Source organism: Alosa alosa, chromosome 20 (assembly GCF_017589495.1).
Source record: "Alosa alosa isolate M-15738 ecotype Scorff River chromosome 20, AALO_Geno_1.1, whole genome shotgun sequence".
Lineage (NCBI taxonomy): Eukaryota > Metazoa > Chordata > Actinopteri > Clupeiformes > Clupeidae > Alosa > Alosa alosa.
In genome coordinates this window covers 12,364,430-12,382,098 of record NC_063208.1, presented here as the reverse complement: position 1 = coordinate 12,382,098, position 17,669 = coordinate 12,364,430, and the positions used below count along the sequence as shown (strand labels likewise).

General features: G+C 41.4%; 2 protein-coding genes across 7 annotated transcripts; one reads left to right on the top strand and one right to left on the bottom strand.

Annotated features, from left to right (window-relative positions):
- Nucleotides 1–218: 218 nt before the first annotated feature.
- vps52 (VPS52 subunit of GARP complex) lies at nucleotides 219–13,302 on the top strand. Of its 3 annotated transcripts, XM_048230467.1 has the most exons (20): nucleotides 225–357; nucleotides 2,108–2,192; nucleotides 2,282–2,334; nucleotides 2,441–2,516; nucleotides 2,699–2,766; nucleotides 3,114–3,289; nucleotides 3,667–3,817; nucleotides 5,946–6,046; nucleotides 6,150–6,282; nucleotides 6,586–6,643; nucleotides 6,890–7,023; nucleotides 7,463–7,618; nucleotides 8,469–8,587; nucleotides 8,732–8,855; nucleotides 10,496–10,591; nucleotides 10,771–10,878; nucleotides 11,261–11,326; nucleotides 11,511–11,622; nucleotides 11,818–11,936; nucleotides 12,533–13,302. In XM_048230467.1, exons 1-20 carry the CDS (start codon nucleotides 268–270, stop codon nucleotides 12,677–12,679), a joined length of 2,172 nt encoding a protein of 723 aa, XP_048086424.1. In that variant the 5' UTR covers nucleotides 225–267; the 3' UTR covers nucleotides 12,680–13,302. The 3 variants fall into 3 exon arrangements, 2 of the variants coding, with proteins under 2 accessions (XP_048086424.1, XP_048086425.1); XR_007192073.1 differs by lacking the exons at nucleotides 11,818–11,936; nucleotides 12,533–13,302 and having other exon boundaries at nucleotides 219–357; nucleotides 11,176–11,326; XM_048230468.1 differs by lacking the exons at nucleotides 225–357; nucleotides 2,108–2,192; nucleotides 2,282–2,334; nucleotides 2,441–2,516; nucleotides 2,699–2,766 and adding an exon at nucleotides 2,787–2,882.
- Nucleotides 7,552–17,635, bottom strand: lgals17 (galectin 17). 4 transcript variants are annotated; one of them, XR_007192074.1, is made up of 8 exons: nucleotides 17,547–17,635; nucleotides 16,249–16,362; nucleotides 15,732–16,079; nucleotides 14,888–15,166; nucleotides 14,468–14,521; nucleotides 14,013–14,095; nucleotides 13,795–13,893; nucleotides 7,559–7,635 (listed from the first exon to the last, which is right to left on the bottom strand). XR_007192074.1 is itself a non-coding variant. In XM_048230472.1 (7 exons), exons 2-6 carry the CDS (start codon nucleotides 16,316–16,318, stop codon nucleotides 14,019–14,021), a joined length of 828 nt encoding a protein of 275 aa, XP_048086429.1. In that variant the 5' UTR covers nucleotides 16,319–16,362; nucleotides 17,547–17,635; the 3' UTR covers nucleotides 7,552–7,635; nucleotides 14,013–14,018. The 4 variants fall into 4 exon arrangements, 3 of the variants coding, with proteins under 3 accessions (XP_048086429.1, XP_048086430.1, XP_048086428.1); XM_048230472.1 differs by lacking the exon at nucleotides 13,795–13,893 and having other exon boundaries at nucleotides 7,552–7,635; XM_048230473.1 differs by lacking the exons at nucleotides 7,559–7,635; nucleotides 13,795–13,893 and adding an exon at nucleotides 11,292–11,375.
- Nucleotides 17,636–17,669: the final 34 nt, after the last annotated feature.

Genomic DNA, 17,669 nt, shown 5'->3' with positions numbered 1-17,669 from the left:
ATACAACCAAAAAATGTTCCTTGTCAATATTAACGTAGACAAGCTTAAAAATAAAATCATATCCAAACAGTGTATGGTGAATTCCTTTGCTGAAGTGTTGTGTGTAATATTGTAATTTAATCAAGCATATCTTACTCATGGGTGTCAACAGCCACAGCAAAGATCCTTGATTACTAGCTCCGCTTTAACCCTCTCTGGCCACAGTGTTTCTGAGGATCATCAAACCGTGTAGCACCGTAGTTCGTTGTAGTTCAGACAAGAGGAACTATGGCGGAGGCGGTGGTCAGTGGGGCTAGGTCTGATGTTATCTCTGGTGAAAGCTCAACAACTAATGCAATGGCATATTTGCAAGATGAGGTAAAAAACGATTCACTACGCCAAACGGTCTTCTATTGTGGTGCATTATTTTAATTTATATAATATGGTAGCACAACTGGCAGTGGAAAGTCATGCTAACAGGTTATTTCGGCTAGTCCAGGAGTTGTTTGGAAGGGTGACTTTAGGACAATTTTGTCCTAATTACATTGATTGCTAATGTTACTTGCTGCTTGTTTGATTGATTGAAATGAAACTACTAAGCATGTTGATATATTCTATGAGAACGTGAAACCCCATACACCTGTACGCCATGGTCTAACTTACTAATGTTTTTAGCTAGTAGCTAGCGGCTGAACAAAAATGACATCCAGCTACGTTGTCACTTCCTAGTTTCATAATCACAATTTGCCATCAGTGACATTTCATGCAGCCTCAAAACAGTGGAAATCATACAAATAGTGTTTTTTTCCACGCACCACTTGACTTCTGCGAAATACAATACAATACAATTGCAACAGTAAACGTAGAGGTAAACATGTCCAGGCTGTTGTGTACAGCAAATTGAAATCGTGTTAAATATGAAACCAGATATGTGGTAATATGTAAATATGTGACCAGGCGTCCTCTTTTGCCCGGACAAACCTAAAAATGTGTCCGGGCGGAATTTCAAAGTCGTCCGGGATTTTGTTTATTCTAGCCTCAAACGTGTTTACAGCGAATTTGCATTACTCTATCTTTCATTCATGTTTCATTCATGGCTAGCCTATATATCTATGTCTTTCATTCACATACTAGTCACGCCCTCCCCCTACAGTTCGCTTTGCATTGAGTGGAAAGTGTAGGGTGTTGAGCCTGGTCGCAAATAAAGGTGCCAACGACCGACCTACAGGTAGGCTACACAATATTCAGCAAAGCATCGAACGGCAGCGAGGGGTGAGATCTCATCAGCTAAAGTGACAGAGTTTTTCGACCTTAACATTACGTCTCCAAAAACATTTTGATGGCACATCAACTCATAACCATAGACTGTAAAAAATATAACATGACGAACACTTCTGCCATTGTCTGAGCGGCCTTCTCTGGACGATTGCCGACCTAGCAACTTTCTAGCTTTGGGTAGGAAACTGCACTTTGGTTATCCCTTTAAATTGCCTTTAAGGGATAGCCTGCACACTGACAACAGCAGATATCAATAATCCTCTATCTAGGCTACTGTAGCCTATATGCAGGTGAATTAAATATGTTGGCATAACATAAGGGATAGATGTATGCCTATTTCTTTACAAAAAAAAGATCTAATAATAATGGATTGAAAAGAGGTAGGCCTAATAGACCAGACACGATTGATTAGATATAAGAAAATGGACAACATATCCACATCAGTCCCCATCAACACAACTGTTTTCACAGGCCAGGATTATTAAACTCGAAAGCATTATAGAGCTAGGCTATTGTAAAAGATTCAGTTTGTATTTTCAGAAACACCTTGGATCAAATTTAGAGATATGCAACATTAAAGATGTTAGTGTTGGGCCGGCCAATCAAGCTCATTATCATACATAGTCACCATGTCTGTTGACCCCCCCCCCCCCCCACTGAAGTGTCCTCTTTTTCACAAACCCAAATCTGGTCACCCTATATGAAAGATCAATGAATCTTTAGCAGTAAACTTGTCTTTACAAGGTATTTGGTGCAAAGGCATCATTTGAAAGGGTTTTCCTGATATATAGCAAGAAAAATCCTTCTTTCTTTAGAAAAAGGCCAGTGCTAATTTCACCCATGTCAACAGAAACCTGATTCGGATCTGGTTCCTGCACTTAACCTGGGTGACTTAGACTTGACCACTGATGAGTTCATCTTGGATGAAGTGGACAGTAAGTTTTCTTTCACTTGTACTTTATACACACTACGCACACCTGTTTAATTAGGCAGATATTTGTTGCTAACTGTATTTGCTTTACAGTACACATCCAGGCCAATCTGGAAGACGATTTGGTAAAGGAGGCCCTTAAAACGGTACTGATTGCTTTTGAATTCTATTCTATTCTAATTGTAAGCGTTATAAAAATGGCCTGAAATTGAAGAACCTTGATTTTGGTGCTCCTCTAACTCTTCTAACTAGGGGGTTGACCTTCGGCAGTACTCAAAGCAAGTGGAAGCCGAGCTCCAACGCATTGAACAGGCCTCAATCAAAGACTGTATCCTTCATGCATCAGTTCACTTTCTCTCATTGTGTAACTGTTTTGAGCAAAATGTTTCACTGGTTCAATGCTAGGTATATCAGACAGGTAGTACTCTAAATTAGTCATCTGGTTACAATTATATTTTGAATGAATCAATTTGCCAGTTTTGTACCAATGACCCTTGATGAAAGACATAGATATTAAAGAGAGCCAGAATATTGCATCTCTTCACAACCAGATAACGGCATGTGATTCAATACTGGAGGTAGGATATTCACCATGATTTAATTTTGCTTTTCTGATTATCACGGAGAGCAGAGTGGTCTTTTACTGTGAAGTGCTCTCCAGTGTTTCCCACAGAATCGAATTCTATTTGTGGTGGTAGGTTTGCAGAATTAACTTGAATGCAACAGTTTTTAACAAATTAGCGCAGCGTGGTTATGATGCTAACCAGATTTAAGCACAATTTAGCACAACCTGGAAAATCATTGTGTGGTGGTCAATGTTGATATTGTGGTGGGCCGCCACAAATAAGTCAATGTATGGGAAACACTGCTCTCTTTTTCGTTCTGTCTCTCATTCACTCTCCCTCCCTACCCCGTCCTCTTCCAGCGCATGGAGGAGATGTTGAGTGGCTTTCAGAGTGACCTGTCGTCCATCAGCAGTGAGATCCAGACGCTGCAGCAGCAGTCTGTCAGCATGAACATGCGCCTGAAGAACAGGCAGGCTGTGCGGAGCCAACTCAGTCAGCTGGTGGATGAGCTGGTGGTGCCGGGAGCCATGATCTCGTGAGTCCGCAATGCAAAGGAAAGAGGGAGGGAAGTGAAAGGTGGAGGTGAAGGGTAGCCTCATAGATTCATTTCTCTCCTGTTACTCGGTGTTCACCTAAGATGCATATCTTTAGATCTGATTTATTTAAGTGAGTCCCAGCCAAGTAAGCAGCCAAACATGACACTCCATCACAATGAACAAGCCTATCACTTGTAAACAAACAAAAAAAAACTCTGTGTAATAACCTCCTCTTTATATTCATGACAAATCAAGTCAATGACTTGTTATGACGGGGCATACATCTGTTAAAGTCCTTAAAGCCCTGAGTTTATGTGCTGATCAGTGTTCTCAGGTAGTCAGTCACAGTATGCTTGTGTTTTCTTTTTTTTCCTAGTGTAATACTAGACAGCCCTGTTACCGAGCAAGAGTTTATGGAACAGCTGCATGAGCTCAACAACAAGATCAACTTTGCCAAGGAGCTCAGCTTTAGAGAGACCCTGGCCTGCTCTGACATCCAGGATATCGTGGACAGACTCAAGATCAAGGTGAGCGCAAGGAGTTTTGACCAGAGGTGAATGGACAGAGTGGAGCCCTTTGAAGAGGTGTAGAGCCTGTTCTGTAAATGTCTGTCTGAAATGGAGCAGAGGTTCACTGCTTCCAACAGCATCAATCACACTACAGGTTTATTGATCCACACTTCAGCAGCATGCAGACATACAATAGAGCTCTGAAGTATAAGTATAAGTATATATACTATTTTGATCCCTTGAGGGAAATTTGGTCCCTGCATTTATCCCAATCCGTAAATTAGTGAAACACTCTCAGGACACAGTGAACACACAGGAGTGAAGCACACACTAATCCCGGCGGCAGTGAGCTGCCTGCATCAACAGCGGCGCTCGGGGAGCAGTGAGGGGTTAGGTGCCTTGCTCAAGGGCACTTCAGCCATTCCTACTGGTCGGGGTTCGAACCGGCAACCCCCGGCAAGCCACGGCTGCCCCAAGTTCGCCTACAAGAAGTACCTAAAGCTGCCATATTTGCCCATATAATGAGATCCGGGTGTTAATTGAAGCTAACTACCTATGGCAAGTTGTATTGTAAGTTAGCTGTGGGGTAGCAAAGATCAAAGTGTGCTGTCTTCACGTGCCGAAGATCAGAGTATCCACTCGAAGGCAGAGGACAAAACTGTGTAGAGCAAAATGTCTGCATTTCCGATTTCTTTGTCCCTGCAAGAGTTTAACAGGTGCGATAATTCAAAATCCCCATGTTATTTTCCCATAGATAAAATATCAAGATACCGGATCTTCTTATATGGGCAAAGATGGTAGCTTTTTGTAGGGGAACTTCAGAGGTCTATTCATGTACCTATAAACTCAATTCAGCTACATTTACACCCATCACATCACTCAAGCTCCTGCCTAGTTTACACTTTTGTTGTGTCAGTTCTCAGCCAGAAGAAAACACACAGACAGGTTCTCATGAACTAGAGCGTTTTGCTGTTGATTATCTTTTTAATTGATTTTCAGACCATATGGGTTTAATTCATGTTTACATTTAACAAGTAGTTTTTATTATCAGGTAGTGTTTTTTCCAACAGGGGGTACTTTTATCTAACAGAAATATAAGTTTTCTGATATTGCATGCTTGTTGTCATTTATTATGTGCTAAGTTTTAAGACAATATGCTAATCAGTTCTGTCTCGGAGTGTCTTAATAATGCTAAATACGTTTCTGTGCATCTGCGAGGCCTTCTCCTAATTAATTTCCCTGTGTTTAAACTAGCCAATAATTGTATTGAGGTATGCAAAAAGATGAAATACCTTGGTCATTGTATTGCAGATGATATGAATGATGATGATGACATATACAGACAGTGTTGTAAGTTAAATGCACAGGCAAACGCCATAGCACGTAAGTTTAGTTACTGTTCTAGTCAAGTTAAAGTGGCTTTGTTCAAAGCTTACTGCACACCACTCTATACTGCCGTCTGTGGCCTTCTTACAAAAAATCCAGCATGCAGAAGTTACAAGTTGCCTACAATGATGCAATGCGAATTTTACTCAAGGTTCCCAGAGGAGGGAGTGCTAGTCAGATGTTTGTATCTGTAGGAGTAAGCACACTGAAAGCACTTTTAAGAAATTTGATGTTTAAGTTTATGCAACGTCTAGATGAGTCCACCAACAGTATCATGGTGGCACTCAAATCCCTTTGTGAGCTGCTCCAGGTACACATCCAGACTGAGAGTGCATTGGCTGCTCCAGGTACATTGGCTGCTCCAGGTACACATCCAGACTGAGAATGCATTGGCTGAAATGTCTGTATGTATTTGAATTGTTGTATTTGTTTTTCTTCTTGTTTGTCTGCTTGTTTTGTTTTGTTTGTTTTTATCTGTTCTGTCTTGCGTACCTTTTGGACATGAGTCTAGCAATTAAACTGAATTGAATTGAATTAGTAACATGAAGGTCATATCTGGGGTCCCCCCTTCAGGCGGACTTGTTCCTCTGTGTGACAGATTTAAATGCCCAGATCACGTGTTCTGTATCCACAAGTTGTCCATAGATTCAAACAATGAATGAGTCTGTTGAGTCTGGATAAGAAGGGGCTCAGCCGATGGCCATTTGGACTTTTTGACCACAACAACAGCTGTTTAAAAGGTGCTGTATTTGTTTTGCAGGCAGTGACAAAGATCAGAGAGTTCATCTTGCAAAAGATCTACTCCTTTAGGAAGCCTATGACCAACTACCAGATCCCTCAGAACAACCTTCTCAAGTACAGGTACAGAAGTGTGCAACTACCAATGAGCTTTGGTCTGTATCAGTTTTCAGTTGTAACTGTCAATGCACTTGTTTTAATTTTGTCCTTTATTTTACTTCATCAGGTTCTTCTATCAGTTCCTACTCGCTAATGAGAGGTCGGTTGCCAAGGAGATCAGAGATGAATATGTGGACACCATGAGCAAGATCTACTACAGCTACTTCAAGTCCTACAGCAGTCGCCTCCTCAAGGTCCAGGTGAGCCAAAAGGCAGATGATGGAAATGTGGTTGTGAGCCTCAAGGGGGCGCCACATTCAAATATAAAATGCTAAGGAGAGCTTCTGAAAAGCCACGAATCACCATAGTAAAAAGGTGCAATTTTGTCTGAAAGTAAAATAGTATTTGTAATGCTTAAGGCTTTTTTGCCTTTGCTCACATTTGTAGAAGTTGTCCCCTAAATGAAAGATTTCTATAAGTTTTAAAGAAAATGTTACTTAAATGTCAACACATCTCTGACACTTTACTTTTTTCATTCATAATATTTTTGCATCATTTCTAAGTATGAGGACGTGGCAGACAAGGATGACCTCATGGGTGTGGAGGACACAGCTAAGAAAGATATCCTTTCACTCAGACAATCATCATGAACATTCCAGGGTTGTTTATTTGACTTTGTAAAGAAGTTTCACTATGTTGTACACATTATAGTTTTATTATGTGCAATATTATCGTGGACCAAATGACTGGATAAAAAAAGGGTTAAATTATTATTTTATCTATTATTATAAATGATTATTTATTACTTTATCAGGATAATGCATTTATATCTCAGTACCCAGTGATTTATCCTTAACAGCTGAGCAGGTTTCTTCTCCAAGCCATCCCTGAAGAGCAGGAACACCATCTTCACTCTGGGTCAGCGGGGGGCAGTGCTGAGTCCAGCAGAGCTGGAGGGACCCATCCTCATCCCCCACACCGCTCAGAGAGGAGACGTCAGGGTAAGCACACCACTACCTCACAGTTCCACACACCACAGACACCTGGAAACCTAGAAACACAGTTATTCACTCTCCCTCCCTCTCTCTCTCTCTCACACACTCACACACTCACACACTCACACACTCACACACACACACACACACACACACAAAGAGGCAGAGCTAGACTTGGTCATGCCACAGAGCACACTAACAGCAATGATTGCTACTGTTATTATGGAAATTATAAATGTATTATCTGCTTTTAAACCAGATTAAATAACACATAATTATATATGCATTCCACAGCTAACTGTCAAAATTACACAGTTACAGTGTCAGATTTGAATTCAGTCACAGCGTACTATATACACAAAATTGTGTGTGTGTGTGTGTACAAACGCACTGTTTAAACATAGGTATATATATATATAACATACTTCCCCTTTCCCATCTCCAGTACCCTTATGAGACGCTGTTCCGAAGTCAGCACTTTGCATTGTTGGATAATGGCTGCCGTGAGTACCTCTTCCTGTCTGACTTCTTCATGGTGGCTGGCAACTCTGCACTGGACCTCTTCAACTGCATCATGGGAAAAACGCTCGGCATGTTTCTGGTAAGACCAGGTCACCTCTGTGGGAGGGTGCAGAGAGTGAAATTCACATGTGGTATGTTCAGCAACATGCGCAGGAAAGCCATGTTTAAACCTCTAACCCCAGGACACAGCAATGGATATCTGGGCCCTTGATAGCGCTGTGCAAGTGTCTGTGTCTGTCCCTAAATCTACCTGCCTCAGTCATTGCAAGCGCCTTTTGATTAATTAATCACCACTATGTGGATACTGTTTTTAGAATTGATTTAGATTTAGTGTTAGTTAGTATAATTTGTATTTTAGTATATTTAGTATATTATTTATCTTCTACTGTCCTTATTGCTTAGTTGTGTTTTTATATTATATACTTTTAATTACTTTTTCTGCTGTTAGTGAATGTGTGTGTGTTGTCTGTATGCTACTGAGACCTTGAATTTCCCCTGGGGATCAATAAAGTATCTATCTATCTATCTATCTATCTATCTGTCTATCTGTCTATCTATCTATCTATCTAAATCAACTAACCTTTGGCCTGAATCATGAACCAGTTTAGGTAGAGTTCAAGTCTATCTAAGGTGACGTCATTGGAAAGGTCTGATTTACAGATACATGCTTTTAATGTCCAAGGTTCAGACTGTGGTAAACTGGGGGAGGACGAACTCTGCCAGGAAGGTCCTAGGATGCACAGTAGGGTGCGAAGAGTGTTGAACGTTTGGGCTCCTCAAAAAGGCATCTGTGGTTTCTGAAGAGTGTGTGAGAGTACATGTGACATGGTGTGATGCAGCATCAGTAGGAGGTGTGATCAGTCTCACCCCCCCACCCACCCCCCTCTCATCATTGTCTTTCTTTCTGCTTGCCATCTCTATCTCTACAGAAGAACATCTCCACCTACGCATCGGACTGTTATGACAGCATCGCCGTGTTTCTGTGCATCCACATCATCCTACGGTTCAAAACCATCACGGCGAAGAGGAATATTCCAGCCATGGACAAGTCAGTTCATACCACACACCACAAACACGGTCTCAGTTATGTAACTAACTGTGTGTCTGTGAGGTGTGAATCATCTGAGCAACATCAACATATTAATGTGCATGGGTGTTTGGTTTGTGTGTGCGTGTGTGCGTGTGTGTGCAGATACTGGGAGGCAGTACTGGAGCTACTGTGGCCAAGGTTTGAGCTCATCCTGGAGATGAACATCCAGAGCATTCGCAACACTGACCCTCAGAAACTGGGCGTGCTGGACACAAGACCACACTACGTAGGCATACGCACTACACTGTTTAAATCTGTGTGCACAGCCAAGCACCAAACCACATTATGGGCAAATACCATAATTCTTTAGTTATTGTTGGTCAAGTTCATTAGACTCACTCACAGACTCAGTTTAACAGCCTGTTTCACCAATTACATGAATTCGCATGACTGCAGTGCTTTAAGGACCATACATATTTACCTCTCACTGTTTTTAATATAATATACTGTATAACCATATAACACAGGAAATATGTACACCAGGGGTCTCCAACCTTTTTGGGAATGAGGGCTATCTGAAGACCCGAAATCATATGGAGGGCTACTCATTTGAAACAAACAGACCCTCAACCCTTTTTTGCGAGAGTAGTCCTCCTAAATAATAGGCCTATGTGATTTTTACTTTTAAATTATCAATATTGTGTAGGCCTATAAGTCTTTATATATTAAGCAACTGTACATAATGGGTGTAAACAAAAGCTTCTAAAGGAAAAAAATCTACCTCAGTGAATTAATAATTCATGCATGAAAGGGTTAATATCAATATGCAACACTACCAACATTTTTGTCCAGTTTATTCATTTCAAAGTTTGCATGGGGAATCTAATCTATTTTTTTTTTTTACAAAAAAACCCATCTTTTTGTGCAATTAATAATTTGGGTTACAATTTGTACCCAATTTATACCCACCCACCATTATGAATTCAGGGGTTGTTTAAGTTCTGATTTCAGTGTACAATTCGGTTTTAACATTTCAATAGTAATCGCCCACACCACCCTAACATAATGAAGACTCCTTTTAAAGTTATTGCACACCTGAAATCACCCCATGATCTGACAAAAAAAGCTAATGCACAGTCCTGCCCAGTCATGCATGCCACACAATTTTCAGCGCTATTATACAGCAGTAGCCTACGGAGGAGAAAAGGCCTGTGAGCTAAAGCAATTGTTTTTCAGTCCTTGCCCAATCACGCAAGAACCGTATTTGACGAACATGGAATGGCCACAGAACTTTTGCAAAGATATGCTTCCATTGGCTACACCAGACGAGCAAGTTTTTTCCCCCTTTACTGTCTATGCGTGCGAGCAGCGTGTTTGCGCTCCGTTTCCGTTGTTTAAAGATTGAATGGGAAACGGATTTGGAGCCAAAGGCTACATTTTAACGCAGCTACAATTTGTAAGGTATCACCAATATCAATTTAATGTTACAGATGATGGCTACATACATTCTTAAAATGGTTCTGGTCTAGACTTAAATATCTATTGAAAACTTCACAATGGAGCGTGTTTTTAGAGCGTGATCTGCAGGCGACCTGTTGGCTATTTTTAGAAGGTGCGCTGGGGGCGCCTCATAGCCATCCCGCGGGCATTTTTGTGCAAAATACACATTTTTGTGTTTTGTTTTCTCTATCTTCTAGTTGTATTCTAACAAAGAGAATGAGAAATAAATTAATATTGCTAAAACAACAAATATAAAGGGCGCCCTAAGACTTTTGCATATTACTGTATATATTTTAAGACTATACTTGCATTTCAATAGGAATTCTCTATACAGTACATATTGTCATATCACAAAGATCCCAGTGTTACTATTCTTATATACTTCTAATAAAATAAGAATGAATGTGAAACTGTTCTCTATTGTAGATCACACGGCGCTATGCTGAGTTCTCCTCAGCCATCGTCAGCATTAACCAGACATTCCCCAACGAGCGCACTCATGCCTTGCTGGCTCAGTTACAGGTATGCCAACTCTTCATAAGGCAGCTCTTTCTACCGCTCGCAAATGATAGCACTCAGAAAGATCCCTCCCAAACATAACCAGCTGGTGGAGGTGGAGCTTTTGGGTACTTTTGGGTGCATATCTGTGTTTATTTGCATACGTTTCATTTGTGTGTGTGTGTGTGTGTGTGTGTGTTCAGGTTGAAGTGGAGAACTTTGTCCTAAAGATGGCTGCGGAGTTCCCCTCCAGGAAGGATCAACTCATTTTCCTCATCAACAACTACGACATGCTGCTCAGTGTTCTGATGGTGAGGCTGTGGCTAGTTTGGAGTATAGCCTGTAGTTGCTTTTTTTCCTTCTCCATCTCGGCCACCTTGACATCACTGGAAAGTACCTAAATTTGAGTCCGTTAAGGTGGCATTTTAGAAACTACCTGAAATTGTTGACAGTTTGGGTTGTGATGAACCACATCAAAGCAAGCACTTATCTGTATCTTTACATGTTGTGTGTGCACATGCATCTATGCATGGGCTGGTGTTGCAGGGATACATGATGCTCACCTAGTCCTAGTACTTGATTATCCCCAAAACAACCCCTTTTGACAGTTATCTCATCAGCCTCTCTCTCCGTCTCTTACTCTCCCTCCCTGGCTGGCTCTGTGTCTGTATCCGTTTCCCCCGATGGTTTCAGGAGAGGGCAGCTGATGACAGTAAGGAGGTGGAGGGCTTCCAGCAGCTTCTCTTGGCCAGAACTCAGGTGAGCGCAGAGGTCGTTCAACCAAAGCTGGTAGTAATGCAGAATATTATTGAAGACAGAAAATATGATATGAAATATTGTGTGTTAATTCGTATATTGTTTATGTACTAAAAATTGATGGAAGCTTCAATTGTCTCCACAATGGTCCCTTTTGTGTGTGTGTGTGTGTGTGTGTGTTGATTAGGAGTTCATAGAGGAGATTTTGTCACCCCCCTTTGGTGGCATGATTGCGTTTGTGAAAGAGAGCGAGGCTTTGATGGAGAGAGGTCAGCTGGACCGGCTGAAGAATGATGAAGGTCTGTTTTGAAGGTTTTTAAGGAAGACCTACTCAACTCTGCACTCTAATGTGTTCTCATCTCTATATCCACTTTTGTCTGATTGTACCCATTTTCTCTATCACTCTATCTTTCTTTCTATATATCTCTATCTTTCTCTTTCTGTCTCTCTCTCTCTGCTTCTGTCTCTCTCTCTGCTTCTCCTTTTCTCTGCAGCTCGGATCACTCAGCTGGTGAGGGGTTTTTCCAGCACCTGGAAGCAGTCAGTGGAGGCTATGAGTCAGGATGTCATGAGGTCCTTCACCAACTTTAAAAACGGCACCAGTATCATTCAGGTAGAGCAATCTCACCCAGCACAGCTCATAACTGACCTTCTCTCTCTCTCTGCTGTATTTGGCTTTCATTAAAAAGGAGAACACAGTGACCATAATTTTAATGTTCCTATTAAGATGTTCTGTATGGTGGCATTTTAAGATCCTTTAAAAACGCAAAGGTGCTATAAGCGATGTAACGTGGTTTCTAAGCTAAAACATTTTTTGTTAAATACAGCTAACATCAATTCGCTAGCTGCCTGTGCCCCGAATACACTGTAGAAAACGCAGTCTCCGTAGACAGCCGAAGCTCCAAAAACGGCCACAAAACAACTTGGGCCAACCTTGCCCATAACAACATAACAAATTGTTCCAGTTTGGGAGAGTTTCAATTGCACGGGAGGGAGGGGGAGGGAGTAGCGAGCTAGCTCTCTGTTTCGTTTGAATGTCAACAGAAGTGACATTACCCTGCATCACTTATAGCACCTTTAAGGCTTAATGAAGTCTTACCAACTAAAAGGGCTTCAGTAAATGCCTCTGATACACAAATGGATTGGATCTGTCCCTTGGGCTTTCTGATGTTGCCTTCTGATGTTGTGCTTCTCCCTCCTCTCCACTAGGGGGCTCTGACTCAGCTCATCCAGTATTACCACGGTTTCCACAAGGTCCTCTCGCAGCCGACGTTCCGCAGTCTGGCCGTGCGCTCGGAGCTCATCAACCTGCACCATCTGATGGTGGAGGTGAAGAAACACAAGCCCAACTTCTGATCAACGGACGGACTAAAAACCTGTAGAGCTGAGCTCAGCCAGTTTGGTACAACAAGGAGCCAGGGTCAGTGTGGCCTGGGTCAACAATCACTGTACCCATGAGAACATATCAGGGGATCCAGAGGACTGTTAGGGCTCGTAAACTGAAGCTGCACTCTAATGACCATTTCCTTGTGGTTGCGGGGTCTGAATTCAGAACAAGGTGCTGTTGTATACCATTGAAGGGAGGCACTGCTGGAAAATGTTAACACTGGATAGGAAGGTACCTTTACTTGTATGGAAGTTTCTGGCATGTAAAAAAATGGACATATAATGTGTATATATGTGCTTTGTACGTACACTAAAGCATTCCATATGTTTTAACCATGGAAAAGTTGGAGCAAGACTTTGAAAGCATTCTAATGGGTATTCTATTATGATTAATATATTTAACTTATGCAGATAATTGTTGATTCTTGTTGTGGTCCCATCATGTAGTGTTAATGGTGGAAGTCCTCCATCTGGCAAAAAAAAAAGTAAATATCTTGCTGTTGAAAAAACTATTCTGATTATTGCTTTTATCTGTTGCAAGAATGCTGTGCCTGTATACACTGTTAGGGAGACAATAAAGTGATTTGAACTGATCTTCAAAAAAACTTTTATCAGTTCAGTTCTGTACAAATTGCAGTAATAAATATTATGAGATGTGAGAATGATTGTACATATAACCACACAAGTACACAAGCACAGTCCTCCTGGTTTGTAAAAAGTTGCTACAACAAAAAAACTCAGATAGACCAGTTGACTTGCAAGTGTCACCCATACACTGTCCCCTTAAATCAAACACAACAATGGTTCTTTTTTTTTCAACCAGATAACTCCACTACAGACAATCCACATATTTGTACCTGTTGTGTGGTATGTCTATGGTGAGCTGACCTTCATATCATACTTATCTGACCTAACTGTTTCCAACACATATGCACACATTATTCTGCTGTCAACTATCCCACTGTGTCTTTCATGCTGTCTGTTCCACACTCTACATACATTTCATCAAGTTATTCACACTACATGACATCAGAAGTCAGTTATGTTAACAAAAGGATGCACAGATAAAAAACAAATAGTCTTACATTCACAATACTTTTGCAGAATTTGCTTATGCAAGTGGTTTGCAGCTGGTGTTATCCATTGATGAATGATCTGATCATGAAATGTTCTTTCACTTCCACCTAAAGGTGATTGTAGGATGCTGAGAAGCTGAGCTGCTGCGGCACAGACAGTCTACAAGATGTGCAGTAAAGACAGAAAGGTAGTGCACTACTGGAACAGAAAACAGCATGGCACTCACCCCCAATCAAATGAAATAAAGCATAAAGCCACAGAGCAAGAAGAGGGGGAGGCCTGGATAGGACCTGCTGCCTGCTGAGCGGTCTGAGGGGAAACAGACAGGGAGAGAAAAGAGACCTGTCAGTGTTTGGCCAAATCCATGACTTCTCTGTGCCAGCCAAAGACACCACCATCCACATGTTGTATTTAAAAGGTAAAGTCCGGGTGTCTAATCCCATACACTTTGTCAAATTCCACAAATTGCAAATGGACAAGGTGTTTTAAAGCGCAAACGTTAATGAATCATCTCAATACTCCCACACGAGACACGATTGCTATAAGTAATCCATGAGAACGTTGCTTTTGGACAGGCTTTGAACTTTGCCTGCCATTTCAGTTAGGGCCCTATGTGGCTGAAAAATACTGCATATTTGCTGTGTGATGTCCATTTTTACCATAATGACCAAATGTGCTTACCCTCAAGGAATTGCCTTTTCTGTTGAGTCTGTTCTGGCTTGTCAGGGCTAGGTTCTACATCACAAAAAGACAGACTGGATAAACAACCAGTAAAGGCTGCAACAGTTCCACAAATAACATTCTGTCTAGTGGTATTCATTCATTTTTCTGAAGCAGGCAACATCAATGATTCAGAAATTACCTTTTTCTAAATGTACACATTGTGATATGAGAGTAGTGGAAACAATGGAAATAAATAGCCAAGACTTGTTAGTGGAGTGGCCACTTCATCTGTATTTAAACCATACTGTATATTGAGCTCACAGGACCCCACAGACAGCACTGTCCATTGCCAAAAGGCCCAAAACTGAGTTCTATCATATCTGCTTGGCACAATGCCATGATCAACTGAACTACAAGTGTTTACAGGGCATTTCTCACCTGTTACTGTGACCATCACCGTGCTCAGAGCCAATCCATTTTCATCCAACACACGGTAGGTGCCCTCATCGTTCCATGTGATGTTTTCAATGACAACCGTCAAGCTGCCTTCCCTGGCCCGGGGATGCAGGGTCATCTGGGACCCTTTCCCTTTCTTCTTCCAAAGGACATCCCACTGGGAGAGCCTCCGGGGCTGAAACACCACTTGCTTGGCCTGAGGAGTGTAAAGCTCCAGCTCCAGGTCCCTCCCCCTCTCCACCGTCTTCTTCAGCTTGTGGTCTACAGAAACGGACAGAGGAAGAGGGGTAGAAAGGGATGAGAGACATGGAATACCTTTTAGAATATAAACTGCCTGCATTTTGGCCATTTGGTGCATCCGAAGGGACGAAGAATCGTGCTTGGTACTAAGAACTATTCAGACCTTCTTGTGATCCTTCAGGCTTGAGTTTTACAGTAAGACAATTGTACCATACAATTTATCCTATGGGAGCAGCATGTACCAAATACATACCATTTTGCTATTTATTAAATAGTTGTCACTACAACTGTACCACTTTGTTAGATGACCGAAACTCTTGGAGTGGACAAGTGAAAACACATTATGATAATACTGACTACTGATATAAAATGTTTTTGTCATGTGGTGTCAACGCTGGTGACTACGCCGCTCCGTCTGGCATTTTTTGTCTTATTGTCTTTTTGTCAATGTCTTGTATGTGAAGCGCTTTGGGTTGCACTTTGTGCATGTTAAATGCGCTATACTAAATAAAACTGACTTGACTTGACTTGACTTGATATTACCAAAATGAACCAGTTTGCCACATTTGTTTAAAGATGTCCTTACCCCTGACAATGAACTGAACACTCTGCAGCAAAACCTTCCTTTTCACTTTCGTATTGCCAACCACCAGGTAGCTTTCGTACACGCCAGAGTCTGTCAGCCGGACGTCTTCCAGAAACAAAGAGCAGTTGCCTTGTTCCAGCATTTGCTGGGGCACATTGGCTCGTCCCTCATACCCGTGGCCCTGAAACTTCTCTGTGCCCATGCCCTCAAACACTGTTTCCGACGTGCTCAGCCACTGTATGTAAGGAGAGGGTGGAGACCGGTGAAGTGAGGAGACTAGGCAGGGCAGCACTGCAGACTGCCCTACATCACATGATGTGGAGATCATCGAACCCTGGATAGAGGAACCTGTAGGGTGGAAACACAGGCTGTTTTCTCATTGGCGTACTTTATGTTGGTCAGAAGTACTGATATTTAAATATAGGCTAAAAGAATAAGGTTGGACAGCACACTTTATTATGAAAGCACAAAACGGGCTTCAAAAAGTACACACACTGATGGATGGAAAAGTACTCACAGACAGATAAGACAATCCCAAGATACAGTGGTAGGTTTGAGGTGGTTGAGTTTGAAGGGTGGTTGGTCATGTCTGATCTGGTCAGGTCTATCTTCCATCAATGTACAGGTTTGGCTGTTTAGAATCCAAAAACACACTGAGCTAAATTAACTTCCCCCATTAATGTCCATAGTGGATGTGTAAAATTCCCTTTACAGCACTTACTGTAAAGTCCAAGTTAAGCAAAGCATACTGTTATTGTTATTATAATGATTTTTGAGTTTCTTTTCAAAGACAACTTTAACTTTCAATTATGACATGATTATGTGTAGCCACTTTTCCCAAGAGGTCTCACTCTAAATATCAAGTTGTTGCCTCTTATAGTAGGCTAGCCTACTTAAACTTTGTCCCTTGTCCTTATACAATTATTTTTAGTTAGATTAGATAGATAATGGGTTAAGGCCTGAATAGAGCAATAAATAATCCTTAATTTTGTGCAACCTATAATTCTGTTGTCAAAAAACTTAAAACCCCACAGTAGCATTTAATTTCCCATTTTGCAGGCTATATTCAGCTGCTTGTTTCGTCTGTCTTTCTTTCTTTGGAAACCACTTGTTAATATTTTCAGCGGTTGACAATGTAAAGCTACCTGAAGACATATATTTTTCCTTTTTTTTACACTTCAGGAAGTGGTATCGTTTCTTTACATAGATATATATACAGTATATGGTTTCTTTGCTAGACACAATTTCACCGTGAGAGCTGGGACGGCCCCGCCCGTACAGCTTCAGCGAAAACGAGAGCTATAATGCTCAACATCAACTCACTCACTCAGCTGCTCACTCCGCATTGGTAGGCTACGTGCATGCTGCTATGGGCTTACCAAACACAAACTATGTATGTTCAATGCATGACATTACCTTTCATTCATTTCAAAGGTGCGGATAGATCTACAAGTCCAAAGGATTAGGTCACATGGAAACTATGTTTAAACTGGAACTTGTTTAAATGTCAAGTCTAAATGGTTGTCGACCAGCTTCAATGCATTAGCCTATGTCTAAATATGACAATGCTGAATATTGATGGAACAATATAACCACTATCTCTATTCCTAACAAGTAGTAGCCTAGCCTATGCTTCTTTGCAGACTGTTGTGCAGATTGCCCGTGACTGCCCACTGTTTCTTTCATGGAGCGCCTATTAGTATTGCATATAGCATGCACGAAGGATGTTGTTGTTTCGCGCCCACGACCATTTTCCTTGACTTTGATTTATTACAATTGTCATAAATTGCTATAATGTAAGTGTAAAATACTCACCCAAGTTGTGCCCCACTGTCATGGGATGTGATCTGCAAGAGGAGAGATGAGAGACTGAACCGAATTACAGACATCGTCTTGAATCCCCACGAAGGAAAACGAAACTTAGCAGAAATAGAAACC

What these genes read in the sequence shown, in the direction of transcription:
- vps52 (XM_048230467.1), top strand. Translation starts at nt 268, where the DNA reads ATGGCGGAGGCGGTGGTCAGTGGGGCTAGGTCTGATGTTATCTCTGGT. An exon ending in GTCGCCTCCTCAAGGTCCAG is followed by an intron (nt 6,283 to 6,585) that starts GTGAGCCAAAAG and finishes ATCATTTCTAAG; the next exon opens with TATGAGGACGTGGCAGACAA. An exon ending in TGGACACAAGACCACACTAC is followed by an intron (nt 8,856 to 10,495) that starts GTAGGCATACGC and finishes TCTCTATTGTAG; the next exon opens with ATCACACGGCGCTATGCTGA.
- lgals17 (XM_048230472.1), bottom strand. Translation starts at nt 16,318, where the DNA reads ATGACCAACCACCCTTCAAACTCAACCACCTCAAACCTACCACTGTAT. An exon ending in TGTTCAGTTCATTGTCAGGG is followed by an intron (nt 15,167 to 15,731) that starts GTAAGGACATCT and finishes CCGTTTCTGTAG; the next exon opens with ACCACAAGCTGAAGAAGACG. An exon ending in GAAAAGGCAATTCCTTGAGG is followed by an intron (nt 14,096 to 14,467) that starts GTAAGCACATTT and finishes GTTTCCCCTCAG; the next exon opens with ACCGCTCAGCAGGCAGCAGG.